Below are 16067 nucleotides of genomic sequence, written 5' to 3'. Positions count from 1 at the left end.
ATAAAGTTAAATATTAACATGACATTCTTTTATAAAATAATGATTTTACTGGTTGCTATAAAAATGTCTTAAATATATAAAAATCAATTAGTAAAGTATAGCATTCTATAAGGTGTTTGTAGTAATAGTTATTTAGATCTTCTCTATGGGTTTAAAAACTTTTTTTTTTTCCATCCAGAGAATTCATCAACAGCCTTAGACTGCACAGGTCTTTCTACGGTGGCCTGGCTGATCAGCTTTGCATTACTGAATTAGCTGCTGCTGAAGGAAGACCCTGTTGGAATGGGGAGGATGTAGTGAAAAGGTAAGTTAAGTGTAACTTTCTTCCTAGCTTTCTTCTGCTGGAACTAGAACGGATACTTAACTGTTGCTAGTTTGTAACATAGAGGCTAATCCTCCCTTTCTGTTTCTTAGATTGTTCCAATCCTTCTTACCATTTCACTCTGAGGGCACCACGTGTTGATTTAAAGTTTTCTTTATGTCCACCTGTCCAATTTACACACAACTCCATCCTTGAAATTGTTACCTTCTGTCTAGTTGATTTAATAAGTATCTTATTAAGTATCTTATTTTTTAACTTTGTGAATATTAGATTGTGAGGAAACTCACTGAAACTTGAATACTCATGCAAAGATAAGATTGAGAGAAGGGATATATATAGAGAAGAGTACTTCTGAAGCATAAGATAAAATACACTTTTCTTTCATACACTCCCTGTGTAGGATTTGAATCTTTAAAAGGTATATTTGAATCTCTGGAAATTAACTTTGTTTTCAGCTATTTGGTAAAAAAGATACCATGTCTACTCCCTTAAATGCCAATTCCATGTGGTTGGTATCTGATGGCTTAGTTATCACAAGGACATGTTCATTTAAAATCGTCTAGCTACCATTCAAGTACTAACCAGGCCTGACCTTGCTTAGCTTCCAAGATCAGATGAGATGGGGCTTGTTCAGGGTGATCTTACTACAACTTGATGAGCCATATTTTGTCAATATCCATGGGAGCTCTGCCCTTTTCTGAGAAGAACTGAAGGAAGAATGGGTGGGGATGGAGGGGACAGAAGAGATATTGGGAGGGAGGGACTAGGAGGAGAGGAGGGAGGAGGAACTGCAGTCCAAATGTAAAATAATTCAAAATAAAACAACAAAAATCATCTAGCAAATTAAGTTATTCTGATAAATACATATGGCAGTACACTTTAAATACAGATGTCTGTAATAATTTTTTTACAAAGTTTCTAGATGATCATACTTATACTTAAAAGCTACATCTAAGATTAACTATAATCTTATAGTTAATAAATCAGAGATTATGAAGTCATAGAAAATGACTTTGAAAATAAAAACTGTAAATTGTAATAAAGTATTTGGTAACCTGACTAAAATGTTTTTTATTATGCTCTTGGGTATTGGACTATATTTTTAAATGTTTATTTCCACTTATTTAAAGCAGTCATAATATTCAACTGAGTGGGTAAAATACTTCTGTCCATATGAATTTTCCTTCTAAGATCCTACTAATTTCTACTTTGAATTATAATTTTCTCTGCTTTTTATTCAAATTGAAGTGAACTCTGTTTATTGACAATATTTCTAACAAAGATGATTAAAAATCCCATGATTATAAATGAAAGATTAAACATTTGATGCAAGTGTGTTTAATATATTATATTATATTATGTTTTCAAAATCTTCATTTGTAAGTATTTATGTTCAATTTGTGTAATTTTTTTGGCATTTGTTTGAGGTTTATGTAATAGGAGAAGCCAATAACTTAACAAGTTTTTGCATAGAAAATAATTTAAACTCACATGACACAATTTCTTTACTCAGTGTAACCCTTAACGACTTTTGTGTTTGAATTGAGAAGCCACATCTTTAGGTAGAGTTCTCCATGAAGAATGTCTGCATTTGTAGACCAAAGTAATTCTGGGTCTTTATCTCTTTCGTTTATCCCTTCCTTCCCCATGCTTCTGAGGACTTCTGATTACTGTTTACCCTGTTTAGAAGGGCCAAGTGCAGAGAGATTCCAGCTGAGGAGAACAAACCTCACTCTACCCTTAACATCCTGAAATCATTCTTCCTACCTCATTGCCTCCGTGGACACCTTCACCTTCTTTTGGAATATTTTGTTTCCCATGGCTCCCAAGTCTATTCCTGCTACATTTTTATTTAGCCAACGTTTTTGCTCCCAACTTCCATTGTTAGTGTACACATTTCAGTCATTTTTTTTAAGGCAGTCAGCAGAGAACTTTAAGTGCTGGGTCATTTAACTGTCACAAGACAACACTAATATACTAAAGTAAATTTGTTGGTCTGTATGTTTTGTCTTGTGAATACTGAATTTTCATGGGTACCTTACCTTTTTTACATGCTTGACTTAATATTGTATTTTCAATCATGACTCAGTCAGCTCTTGAAGTAAATTTAGAGCAACAACATTTTGTCAATGCAAACTCAATGCTTAAAATCTAGATATCTTTGCAATCTAGTTAATTGCTTATGCTGTATTCACTGTGGTTTTTCATTGGATCACTAGTGTTTGTTTATTCCTTTTCTTATGAAAATTAAAAATTCACTTTACAAGAAGTGTTATTAATAGCTTGAAATTTCTAATTCATAGTTTCATAACAGTTTTGTGACACTTTTGTTAAGATACTGACATATGTATTTTAATATTGAACTCCTGAATTAACCTAATATCAGTTATCTGGACTCAGTATTTTATAGAAATGCTGTTTTCTAAACTAATTTTTTCTTCAGTAAAAAAACATAGCAAGAGCCAGAGTGAAAAACTGTAGGCAGACTTTGCATTAGACACTCATTTTAGAAACATACCATTATTTAAAACAAATAATGCCATTCAATTTTCAGAAAATTGAAACCAAGTGAATGTGTGTCGTATTTAGGGGTGAAGACTATTATCCTTTTTGTGGTAGGTTATAATACCATCACATCCATCCTGGAGAAACAATGCCAAAAACATCAACACACCAAATTGGTTGCCAAGATTGATTTTTATCATTTGTGGTAAGACTGGAGTGATTACGTTGGCTGTGTTTCTTCTCCTGCAGGCATTTGTTAGGAGGTGACTGATAAGATTATTCATGTGCACAGCTGTGCTGCTCCAGAGGCTTAGCATAGAGATGCTTCTGTGTCATCAGAGTCTGTGAAATTGGGTAAAATCAGGAGACCTGGAGCTCCTTGTGAATGAAAGAAAATGTCTCAAATATCTGTAGTGTAAAGAGAGTTTTGTCTCTAAACAAAGTCTATTTTAACTTTAATAAGAGTGTCTTATACTCTCCTATAACACTGAGGTCAAAGGTCAAGCTCCTGATTGGAGATGAAACTGATCAGCTGCTGCAATCTCTAATCTGCATCTCTGCAGGTCCATCTTCTCCAGCACACTTTCATTATCTTGAAACAAAATTGTTCTCTGGAAGGCATGCCGGTCCCCATTCTGTTCTCAGTTATCTGGGATTGTAAATTGATTGTTCAGTGATTCACTTCCCTCTGGGCAGTGAAGTTTAGGTGACAGCCCCGTTAATTACCAGGGCTTGCATCCCTTGTCATTAATGGACAGAAAATCTAGTAACTCTCCCCAGATACCCAGGAATTCAGGATCTCTACATTAGCCCTGGAAACAGCCAGGAGCTGTTAACTACTCTAGTAAAATTAATAAGCCACATCATTTCTACTTTATCTTCATTTAATTAATGTTCTCTAATGCTTCTGGCACAATTCAATTTTTTTCTCTCTAGTTCTTATGATAAGGTAATCATTTCCTTAAATGATAATGACCAGGTTTTTAAAATCAAATAAAAGTAGACCAATGTTAGCTCCCCTAACTTTGTACTTAGCTATCACCACTTTCTATTCCAGCTAGGACTCTTTTCTCAGCAGTAATTCCCTTTTCCTCACTTCCACCCAACAGCTAACGGGAAAGCGATTTTGCTTTTAATCTTTTGTTCTTTCTGATCCTACAGCGTTTAATTGTGTTTCTCCTATTCTTACAAAACAAGTGGTCTAGTTCTCATGTTAGGACCTTCATTTGAAGGCAACCTGCTCTCCATGGCTCTGAATGGATCATGGACTAACCACTTGCTTCTCCTACATCCTGGGTTTGCAGGTCACAATATTCCTTGTGACTTGACGCCTGACTGCTGCCAGTTGCTGTCCACTGTGTGTGGTACCTGTCCTGTTAGAGTTGTAAATATTGCCAAAATATACTTTTCCTTGAACAATTTAAAACTTTCTTTTTTTATTTAAATTTTTTTTTCATTTTACATACCAACCACAGTTCCCCTCCCTTCTCCCACTCCCCCCACTGTCCTCCACCCCGACCCCACACCCCATCCAATTCTCAGTGAGGGTAAGGCCTCCCTTGGGGAGTCAACAAAGTCTGTCATACCAAAATGAGGCAGGACCCAGCCCTTCCCCCTTGCATGAAGGCTGAGTAAGGTATTCCACTATAGGGAATGGGCTCCAAAATGCCAGTTCATGCACCAGGGATAAATCTTGGTCCCACTGCCAGAGGCCCCACAAACAGATCAAGCCACACAACTGTCACCCACATTCAGAGGGCCTATTTCAGTCCCATGCAGGTTCCCCAGCTGTCAGTCTGGAGTCTGTGAGCTCCCACTAGCTCGGGTCAGCTGTCTCTGTGATTTTCCCCATCATGATCTTGACCCCCCTTGCTTATATAATCCTTCCTCCCTTTTTCCAACCAGATTCCAGGAGCTTAGCCCAGTGCTTAGCTGTGGATCTCTGCATCTGCTTCAATCAGTTACTGGGTGATGATGTCAATTAGGGTATTCACCAATCTGATTACAGGGGAAGGCCAGTTTGGGCAGCCTCTCCACTATTGCTAGGAGTCTTAGCTGGGGTCATCCTTGTGGATTCCTGGGAACTTCCCTAGCTCCAAGTTTCTCCCTAACCCCATTAAAAAACAAAACAAAATGAACAAACAAACAAACAAAACCCCTCATACACTGAAATTAGCCAGATGAAAAACTGTACAACTCAGTGAACTTCAGAGTAGCCATTCAGAATGGACACTGGGAAGTTTCATATCAGGTTATATACTTCATTATTGAATATATTTTATGAATTTACTCATCACCAAAAATCCATGAGAACTAGAAAAAATTAACTTTATATCCTCTTTCATAGCTTGTATTCATTACCTGCATTCAGTCCTGCCTCATCCCCAGTTTTTTCATACTCATGCCACAATATAATTGGTTGAGAACTAGAGGATGTTAAAAATGGGATTTGTGGGCTTTTTATCTCAGAAATCTGCTACAGAGGGTGAAAAGTCCACTATTAAAAAGAGTAATTTCCAACTAAATTCTTTTCTCCAGGTAATACCACTTAGCCAAACTCCTGCTTTCATCGCAGCGTGCTTTAGTGGAATCAACTCCCTAATCTGTGTGTTGAACCTCTAATTGGCTGCGCTACCTATAAAGCCTTTTACATTTATATATCATATCTTTCTTCTGTTCTAATTTATTTTAGAGTAAAGTCTTTGTATTAATGGAGGTTGAAAATGATTAATATCATTGAGTATACGTGAGTGATTTTCTGAAGATAACAGAACTATAGGGAAGTTAAGTCCATAATTTAGTGGTTCAACCCTGCTAATGCTGCAACCTTTTAACACAGTTCCTCCTGTTGCGGGAACCCCCAAACATAAAATTATTTTCATTGCTGTAACTTTGCTGCTGTTACAAACACAATGTAAATATATCTGTTTTCCGATGGTCTTAGGAGACCTCTGTGAAAGGGTTGTTTGGGCCTCAGAGGGATCTCAAGCCGCAGATTGAGAACCACTGCCATAAATGGTACTGCACACTAAGCTTTAGACTAGGAAGTAGCCTTGATCATAGGCTGTTGACAGGAGGCTCCTAAGTGAAGCTGAGAACCTGACAGTAGAGAGGAAGAGGTATGAATCCTGAAATTGCCCACCTGCCTCTAGCTCTGAATGCTGTTTTCTGTTTTTCTTTGGCTTAACAGCAAAATATCCCAGAATATACTTCATTGATGTTGTGAAACCAAAGTCCAGAGAGCTCTTCTAATTTCAAATGTGTTGGGTTAAAGCATATTAGTCAGCATCATCCTAACAAAGTGATGAGGGTGTAGTGTTGGGGATGTATAAAAAAACCCACCAGTTTCTGAATTCACATGCTAGAGAGGTGGCTTAATGGTTAAGAGCAATTACTAATCTTGCAGAAGACCCAGATTCAGTTCCCAGAACCCACATTGCAGCTCATCACCCTCTGTAATTCTAGCTCTAGAGGATCCCTTCTTCTGGCCTCCAAGGTATACACTTGATGACATACATCCATGAATGCAAACACTCTTGCAAATAAAACATAAATACATCTTTTAAAAATGTATGAAATCTGAATGTATAATGTTTTGTAAGGGGATAGCTGAGACACGCCCATTCTTGAATGATAGAAATGAAAAATATGGCTTTAAATATGCTATGTGCAGAGTCACCACTTGCAGAGTCTGCATTTTGAGTCCTACTGGATGCATATAGGTGCATCTGATATGTGAAGTTTGCAACAAATAGGGAATAAATTTGTAGCAAACTCAGCTGTAAACTATCTCACACAGCAGCCAGCCTCTAGTTGTCTTATTCTTGAATTCTTTCTTACTAGGATTTTATTTTTCTTTAAACTGTAGTCCCTGGAGTGACCTTTCTATTGTTTAAGGGTTCATAGCAAATACTACAGGAGATGTTGGGGCTTGCTCGCTTGATATTCAGTTGTCTCTTGTTAAGGGTTCATCATTATTTTCAGAGAGCTGTATTCTAAGAGGTGAAAATAGAGACAGTAGCACTAAATCCACGAGAAATCATTTCATGCCTTGCCATTGGAATAAAACCAATTTTAGGATCTTTTAAATCACTATTGGTGCCTGAAGAATGTTTGGTTATCAATTCGTCATAATTATAAGCAGTGTAAATTCTGCAGTGGAAGGACCCAGCCCTACTTAACATTTGAAAATCTGAAATGTATTCAATGCGTTTGTTCACACTCTTGCCCCGTTAAGTGCTGATGAATCTAGGAGGCATGTAGTGGATGTGGACAATTTCTAGACTGTGTGTCAACCCTGAACGATACTAATTCACCAAGTGCTTCTGACTCCCCATATCTACTTGGGCGTTTTGGAGCTGGGAGATTTTAGCATGGAAAAATGAAGTAAAAATGAGAAGAGGTAAGAAAGGAGACTCCCTTCTATGACTGGTAAATTTGTGATATTTTCATTGATGCTCCTGGCTGGCAGGAATTAAAAGCTTCAGGGTGCCTCAGTGTGCTCAAGACATTGTCTCCTCTCACTTCTCTATCTCATGGTGCATCTCCAGAAACTTTGTGATCAGAGGATTGTGAGGTTTCTTTTCTCCCCCATGATCTGCCATAGAAAAGAAGGAATCCTTTCCTTACCACCTCTGGTTTGGGTGAGAGGCTAGCCTGAGTTGTGTTTCTTTCTCTGTTACTAGTTGGGCTTCTGCTGCTTGTGTGAATTATCTGGGGAACCCTCACTCAATTATCTGGGGAACCCTCACTCAACTCTCTTTCACTTTGGATGAATAAATAGAGGAATGCCATAGTAGTCCAACAATATTTCTTCAAAGAAATTTTCTAATTTGCTCTTCAGCCTAAACTTTTGTACAGTTAAGGTGATGTCAAGCTGTGGGACCAAAGTTGTATGTTACCTGTCGTGGTTCCCACCTCACCATGGAAGGCAAAGGACCATAGGTCATGCATTCTCTTGTTCTCTGATGCAATGAACACAGAATAGTAGTATGTTAAGAGTGTTTGGAGGTGGTGAGGGGGGGATCAGAAAACTACTTTCCTTGTGAAGATAATAACATTGCACTTTGAGTAGAATTTTAAGTTAGACAAGATATAGCCCTAATATTTGGAGGACTTAAAATGTAAAAACAGGTTGAAAGCATGCTCAACGTATGTATATAGCAAATCAGATTCTAAAATAAAAGAAACATAAATTCTCACATTACTTCAAATAAGAGATATCCTATTGATCGAGGCTGTTCAGAGTACTTAATTAAAAAGGGTTTTCACTCATCCATTTAATATAAATATATAGTAAATATGAGTAGATAATAAATTATAATATGAAAATAATTAAAATGTGGGAAGACATAATAAATCAACATTGTTAAGTATCTGCTCTGTCCACACAATATTCTAGAAACTGGGATAGAAGATTTGAGATAGAAACTATCAATTGGATGCCGTCTTTCACAGAGATCAGGAGACAGAGGAGACAATTGGTGGTCAGACCTAACTGTAATTCACAAGATCTTTACAGTGTGTGGATTTCTTTACTCTGCAGACTTGGAAGCATGAAACAGAATGGGAGTACATCTACCCCTGAATGAAATGGGGAGAACTGGGGCCTTCCAAGCAGCATTCACACTGTTGTAATTGCTCAGATTACATATTCTCCCTCTATGCTCTTTTCTCATCAGCTTCACTAGCTTGTCCTAACCACTTAAAGACAAACTGCTTCCCTTCGTTGTAGTGCACCCATTCATTCAGAAAGAAGCTGTCAGTATTCACAGCTGGTAGCCACTTGCAAATGACCTCTAGGCACATTCATTAATTATTCAAGTTTTAATTTTTTTTTGTAATCTCATGTGTGAATACAATGTACTTTGACTATCTCCATTGCTCTGGTGCTCCTTGCCCCACGACAACTCTTCTTACATGCATTGACTTTTACTTATAACAGTTTTCACATATATAAATGTAGCTGAAATATCTACCTAATATGTGAAATTTGTTAAAGTATTTACATAAGGAATTCAGAATTTTAGCTGCCACAGAGTAGAGATTGCATAGATGTCATAGCGCTATGATTAAGTAAGATCTGCTCATTTACCTCAATGTCAACATAATTATTGTTATGAGCTCCCATGATTGGATGAATTATATCCTATATCAGGATAACACTATTTGGAAATATCAACATATGTGAAGGATAGTTTGTCAATTAGTAAAAACAGTAGGGGTTCAGAGATGCCAGGGCAGTAAGTAATGTGCACTGTTTTTGCAGGAGATTTGAGTTGGGGTTCCAGTACCCATACTGATCAGTTAAAAACCCCATGTAATTCTAACTTCAGGGGCTCTGACTCCCTTCTTAGCCTCCCTTGGCAATTTATATGCATATACTCCACACAGACACATGTGCATATACATAATTTAAAATAAAAAAAACCTAAAAGTAATTACAGTGCACATATAGGACTTGGAGTAAGAGATGATTCATTCCTAAATACTAAATAGGAAACTATTTTACTAGGGCTAAAAGTAGAGAAAATATGTTTTTAAGAGTTACTCAAATACTCCAGCTTGGGGAAAGAGGTATGTTTTTTACCCATATAGTGGATCAATTTTATGAAGAGAGAAATAATATTAAAATACAAAGAGATTCAGAGATAAAAGGGAAAATTTCCTAAGCAGGGGTTTGGGAGTAGTCGATCTTTGGCTAGGTTTAGCGTTAATCATATTGAACTATTAGTTGACCAGAAAGTCATGCTAAACCTCCAGCACACCACCCTGCATATTATTCTGGGAAACAGAACAGTTCTAAGGCAGATGTACCTATTGCCATTTCTCATCACCCATTGAGTTCCCCAAGGAAATCTATATTGTAAACAGAATGTCCTGAACATAATAGAGTTGGACACCAGCCATGACGGTGTGTCGACTGTTTCTTGTGTGCTGACACCATCCAAATAGGCTATTTTTAATTTATTACATGCTTCTATCAGAGGCTGTGACTAGAGAAGGGTAAAAAGGGAAGCGAGATAAGAGTTCATTGAAGTGGGAACCTAAAGGGCCTTTTCCAGTCTGTGTAACACAGAAGCTGTTCTCTCTGGGGGTCTGGTTTTCATCACAGCTACCCTGACATGTGACTCTCAGATAGTGTTATTGCAAACAGCAGTAATCTTACAGTGTTCCAGTGTTCTGCTTTACAGTAAGAGTGATTTCATACTTATCCTTCATAGTCACACTCAGATGATACCTGCAAAATGGTTTCTTTTAAATAAAACATATAAAAATACTTTTGCTCAAGCTAGGTCCTATATTTCTGTATGATAGTACATAAATTTATTAGTCAGTGATGCATAGCCAATGCATTCCATCTATCAGCAGGGACCAACCTGTACCTGAATGTGGTACAAAATGATCCATTCTTGGGTCTTATTTATAACAAGAAAGATCTTCTATATAGTAATACTTCTTGCCAGTCACAAAGGTAGAAATAATATACATGTGGGAGGATATAAATACATACATATATACATACAAGAAGAGATATCTGAAATGTAGTAATTCATTCATATTTTCTCTTCAAATAGATCCCACTGTAGTCTCATTTAATTTATATGCACAACTCATCAGTTATACGCACATTTTCTTGCTAAAGTTCCCAGATCTTATCTTCTGATGTATTTCTCAAAATAAGTGAACTTTGTTAGAAGTTGGAAAAAGAGTTTGCAACACCTGATAGCAGAATTATTTCCACATTAATAAAGGTGGCAGTAGTAATATATTGCCCTTTATATTTTGACTTGTGCATTGTACATTAATATGATTTTGTGTTATATTTTCCAGAAGTTTTAATTTTCTCCATACTACTCTGAAATACTTTTATTTCTTTGTTTACTTGGCAAGACCCACGAATACAAATTATTTTTGTTTAGAGATGGAACTTTGAAAAGTAGAATAATCAATTTTACACATAACAACATCCATAGAAGGTGCCTGTTATAAACTTTTGAGTTACTAAGTAATTCAAGAATCTTAGAATTATGAAGGAGATGGATCTCACATTTGGAAAGTGTCCTGAACCAAATTTCATCCTACACAGAAAGAGCTTTAAGTGGTGGCTAGGAGAAGATGGATCACATGTGAGAGCACATTCTGTGCAAACTTCTAGAGTTGCTTCATTGACAAATAAAATGTAGGTACATTATTATAAATGGAAAACCAGTCAGTTCTAAGAAAGGCTGCATAGCCAATGAATTCCATCTATCAGCACGGACCAACTTGTACCTGAATGTGGTACAAAATGATCCATTCTTGGGTCTTTTTATCAAGAAAGATCTTCTATATAGTAACATTTCTTGATAGTCACAAAGGTAGCAATAATATACATGTGGGAGGATATAAATACATTCATAGGAACTTTGTATAAAGTAAATATGAAATTATAATTTCATGTATGGAAGAAATGTTTGTCATTTTATTGCTACAAAGAAAATCTAGACATTTAGATGCATCGAATCAGTAAAACAAAAAGAGCTTAGATATGCTTAACAAATTATCATCTTTTAGTGAGCAAGATATATTTAAATACCAGAATTGTTGCTAAGTAAAAACAGTATATGGTGCATTGGCTCAGAATTGAATCAGGGTTAAGTTGACATCATGATTATCAAACTGGAATATGTGTTTCCACAGAGAAAAATGATGCAGCGTGGGTGGAAAGAACTGTAGCATAAAATGGTACAATTGTGTAGTAGCAGTATTAGAGTTTCCTAAAAACAGAACCAAGCCCTTCTTTCTTTAAAACAGTTTGTTATACACATGTACATACACATACACTCACACATGGGTAAGTATATATACTGTATACACATATATTTAAAATTGACTATATGCGTATGAATTATTATGTACACACATACTATGTGTATGTGTAATGTTAATTTTCATTCCTGGAGCAAATAGCTTAGATTAATCAATTTATAGACAGGAAGGGCTCGCTGTTTTAGACATAGCGGTCTTTGACTGGGCACATGGGTTTGGGTCTGTTGTAAACGTGTGTGGCTTCACATATGTGGCAGAGAAAAATATTTTGACTCTTGTCTGGGAAGCATAAAGAGCATAAGGAATTAGGGTCCCAATTTCCATTCACGGACAGGGCCTCTGTGACAGGAAGAGCTCCTGCTAGGCCCTACTGTGGTAGACCATTGAATTTACTCTGAGAAAAAATATAAAGAAATAATAGGATAAATGGGTAGATCATTGAATCTACTCTAAAAAGAAAAAGGGGAAGATATAAAAATGACAAAAGGTAGATTATTGAATCTATTATGAAAAGAAAAAGAGAGACTATGGATATGATAAGATAAAAAGATCAATTATTGAATCTACTTTTGAAAAGGAACTACTTTTTTTAAATAGGATAAATAATGAAAATTTTTTTGTCTAAATTTGTCAAATGTTAATGGACTGGACATTGTTATATATTACTGGAATTTTTTGTTTGAATCTGTCAAATGTTAATGGACTAGATATTGTTAATGTAATTCTCGACTGTATATGTTGTATATACTTATTGGATATAGTTTTTCTTGTATTAGTTATAAGTTTTTATAATTTTAGACAAAAAAGGTGAAATGTAGTGGTATTGTGTGCCCCAAAATATTGTGCACCCTAATAAACTTATCTGGGGTCAGAGAACAGAACAGCCACTAGATATAGAGGCCAGAAAATAGTGGCACACATGCCTTTAATCCTAGCATTCCAGAGGCAGAAATCCGTCTGGATCTCTGTGAGTTCAAAGCCACACTGGAAACAGCCAGGCATGGTGACTCACGCCTTTAATCCCAGGAAGTGATGGCAGGAAGCAGAAAGGTATATAAGGCATGAAGACTAGAAACTAGAAGCATTTGGCTTGTTAAGTTTTCAGGCTTTCAAGCAGCAGTTCAGCTGAGATCCATTTGGATGAGGATTCAGAGGCTTCCAGTCTGAGGAAACAGGATCAGCTGAGGAATTGGCGAGGTGAGGTAGCTGTGGCCTGTTCTGTTTCTCTGACCTAGCATTCACCCCAATACCTGGCCCTGGGTTTGTTTTTATTAATAAGACCTGTTAAGATTCATGCTACACGCTACCTCTTAAAGATCCTAGCTTCTCATAGTGGCAACAAGCTAGGCATCAAGAATTGACTACATGAACTGTTGGAGAACACTTATGATCCAAACTTCAGAAACAGATTGCTGATAAATATGAGATAGTCTAACAGTGTGGCTACATACTTAGACCATTACAGAAGCTAGTTATTTCAAAATCCCCAGGAAAGATGAGCAAGCTGACAGAAGTTATGGTGCAATCTTAAGTCTAAAAGGTAGTCAGGATGTAGAATTTCTTAATTTTCTGGAGACTTTAGTCTTTTCCCCTCAAGATTTCTACTGAAAGACAGAGGCCTCTCCATAGTGTGGATGATAAAATGCTTTAGTCCATGTCTACAAGCTTAATTAATAACCAAATCTGAAAATAGCCTTTTATACCAATATGAAGACTTAAAAATATCTAATCAGTGAATACAATATCCTAGGTGTGTTACCAAGTAAAATTAACAATCACCAGCACTGTTTTCAGTGAGGAAGGAGAAACTGTTCTCATGGGCTGGTGTTGCAGAGCTGGGGTCAGGAAGAGGCTGTGTTAGGTAAATACTGGGGAAAGCATCTATGAAGAGATCATTTAAGATAGCATATGGGAAGACCCAACTTCTCCAAGTAGAGTTTCATGCTTCATGTGTCTGCAGAACAGAAGGAAATCCAAAGGGTGAGGAGCAGATATACAAAGGACAAAGGTTTCTCTGGGTTAAGACTCTATAAAGGCTGAAATATCAGGATACTGCAGCCAGGGATGTACTTGGTGTTTCATTCTAAGTGCTTTGAGAAGTCCCTGGGCATTTCAAGCTGCGGTGGGTGAACACTAAACAGCTTTCTGCCTGCATTCATGTTCAACTCAGATCACTTCTGACACCAACGGTAGTGGCTTCTCACACATCAAGAGCATCTCCAGCTCTTTTCAGACAGCAGCTGCATCTCCTGCAATTCAACTCAGTCTGGCACTAATCAGAATTAGTACAGAGTCTACAAGTTGAGAGCCTTACTCCACAGAATGTATTACTTTCAGATGTCATTCACAAATAGTGATTCGCAAGTTCTCCACAGCTTGTGTGTGATGTAGCTACATTTTGATGACTTTCACAGTCACATTCTTTGGTTTCATAGTTGCTAGAGTGGCTTACAGAATTCAGAAGTGCTTTGCTTGTTTTCAGTCAGGTGATAGAAACAATCCAAGAATAGCTAAAAGGGAGAGCTGAGAACTGATGCCCAGGACAAAGGGTTGTCTGGGATAAGGCTCCGCCAAGACTAAGTGTCAGGCTATAGCAGCCAGGGCCAGATGGGATGCTCCTCAGCACACTGGGCTCCCTACACTTCCATGAAATCAGCAACTTGAATGTTCTCTGAACACAAAGGTCTTGATATTGGTGGAGGCTTCATGAAGATATGATGAATCAATGATTAATGTTCATTGATCATCAGCTGAGTCATTTTTCTTACATCTCCTCTCTATTCTCCGGAGCACGAAGAGAAAAGCTGAAAAATCCAAGTTGCTAATCATTCTTTGATCTTTCTGGTGACCAGCACTCATGCAGAGGCTATCAAGTGTCTCTTCGCTTAATAGAAGGAGTTTCTTTTCTTTTTTCTTTTTTTGAATAACACCCTATCTTTTATTATTTTTTATTAAGAAATTTTTTATTAATCTTACATACCAATCACAGATCCTCTCTCTTCCTTCCTCCCATGCCCCTAGCCTTCCCCCCAACCCATCCCACTTCTGAAGGCCTCCCATGAGGAGTCAGCAGAGCCTGGTACATTCAGTTGAGGCAGGTCCAAGCTCTCCCCCGCTGCATCAAGGTTGTACAAGCTGTCTCACCATAGGTAGTGGGTTCCAAAAAGACAGATCATGTACCAGGGATGGATCTTGATCCTACTGTCAGGGGGTCCCTTAAGCAGATCAAGCTACACAATTGTCTCAGTTATGCAGAGGGCCTAGTCCAGTCCCATGGAGGCTCCACAGCTGTTGATCTAAAGTTTAAGTTCCCACTAGCTTGCTTTGGTTGTCTTTGTAGGTTTCCCCCATCATGATCTTGATGCCCCTTGCTCATAAAATCCCTCTTCCTTCTCTTAGACTGGATTCTGGGAGCTCGGCCTGGTGCTTGGCTGTGGATCTCTGCATCTGCTTTCATCAGTTATTGGATGAAGGCTCTATGATATCAGTTAGGGTATTCACCGATCTAATTACTGGGGTAAGCCAGTTCAGGCACCCTCTCAACTATTGCTGGTAATCTAAACTGGGGTCACCCTTGTAGATTCCTAGGAACTCCCCTAGGACCAGGTTTGTCCCTATCCCCATGATGTCTCTTTCTATCAAGGTATCTCTTTCATTGCCCTCCCACTCAGTACCTGTTCCAGCTCGACCATCCCATTCCCTCATGTTCTCATCCCCCATACCCTACCCTCTATTGACCTCCCTCACCCCTAGTTTTCTCATTGAGGTCTCATCTATTTCCCCTTCCCAGGGTGATCTATGAGTCTTTCTTAGGGTCCTCCTTGATAGCTAGCTTCTCTGGAGCTGTGGGTTGTAGTCTGATTATTCTTTGCTTTACATCTAGTATCCACTTATGAGTGAGTACATACCATGTTTGTCCTTCTGAGTCTGAATTACCTTATTCAGGATGTTATTTTCTAGTTCCACCCATTTGCCTGCAAACTTCATGATGTCATCATTTTTTCCTGCTGAGTAATACTCCATTGTGTATATATATCGCGTTTTCTTTATCCATTCTTCAGTTGAGGGTCATATAGGTTGTTTCCATCTTCTGGCTATTATGAATAATGCTACTATAAACATACTTGAGCATGTGCCCTTGTGGTATGATATAGCATTCCTTGGGTATATGCCCAAGAGTGGTATAGCTGGGTCTTGAGAGACTGATTCTCAGTTTTCTGAGAAATGGCCATACTGATTTCCAAAGGGGCTGTACAAGTATATTATTTGTGGCTACTGTCAAATGTGATGTTTCTCTGATTTCTTTCTCAGCCCGTTTATCATTTGTATATAGGAGAGCTACTCATTTTTTCGAGTTACTCTTGTAACCCACCACACTAAAGAAGATGTTTATTATCTGTAGGAGTTCCCTGGTAGAATTGTAGGAGTC

At 37.7% G+C, this 16067-nt stretch overlaps 1 protein-coding gene across 7 annotated transcripts in view; it reads left to right on the top strand.

Moving 5' to 3' along the window:
- Gpc5 (glypican 5) overlaps positions 1–16067 on the top strand; it is a 1304512-nt gene that overhangs the window by 289121 nt on the left and 999324 nt on the right. For all 7 annotated transcript variants that reach the window (XM_052732495.1, XM_052732499.1, XM_052732501.1 and 4 more), the window contains exon 5: positions 179–304. In XM_052732495.1, coding sequence (XP_052588455.1) covers positions 179–304 — 126 coding nt within the window. The remainder of the gene's footprint in view (positions 1–178; positions 305–16067) is intronic.

The sequence above is a fragment of the Peromyscus californicus genome, unplaced genomic scaffold (assembly GCF_007827085.1).
Source record: "Peromyscus californicus insignis strain IS unplaced genomic scaffold, ASM782708v3 Scaffold_12__1_contigs__length_115047231, whole genome shotgun sequence".
NCBI classification, from domain to species: Eukaryota; Metazoa; Chordata; class Mammalia; order Rodentia; family Cricetidae; genus Peromyscus; species Peromyscus californicus.
Note: the sequence above shows the minus strand (reverse complement) of the source record. Positions and strands in the feature narration are given on the sequence as shown.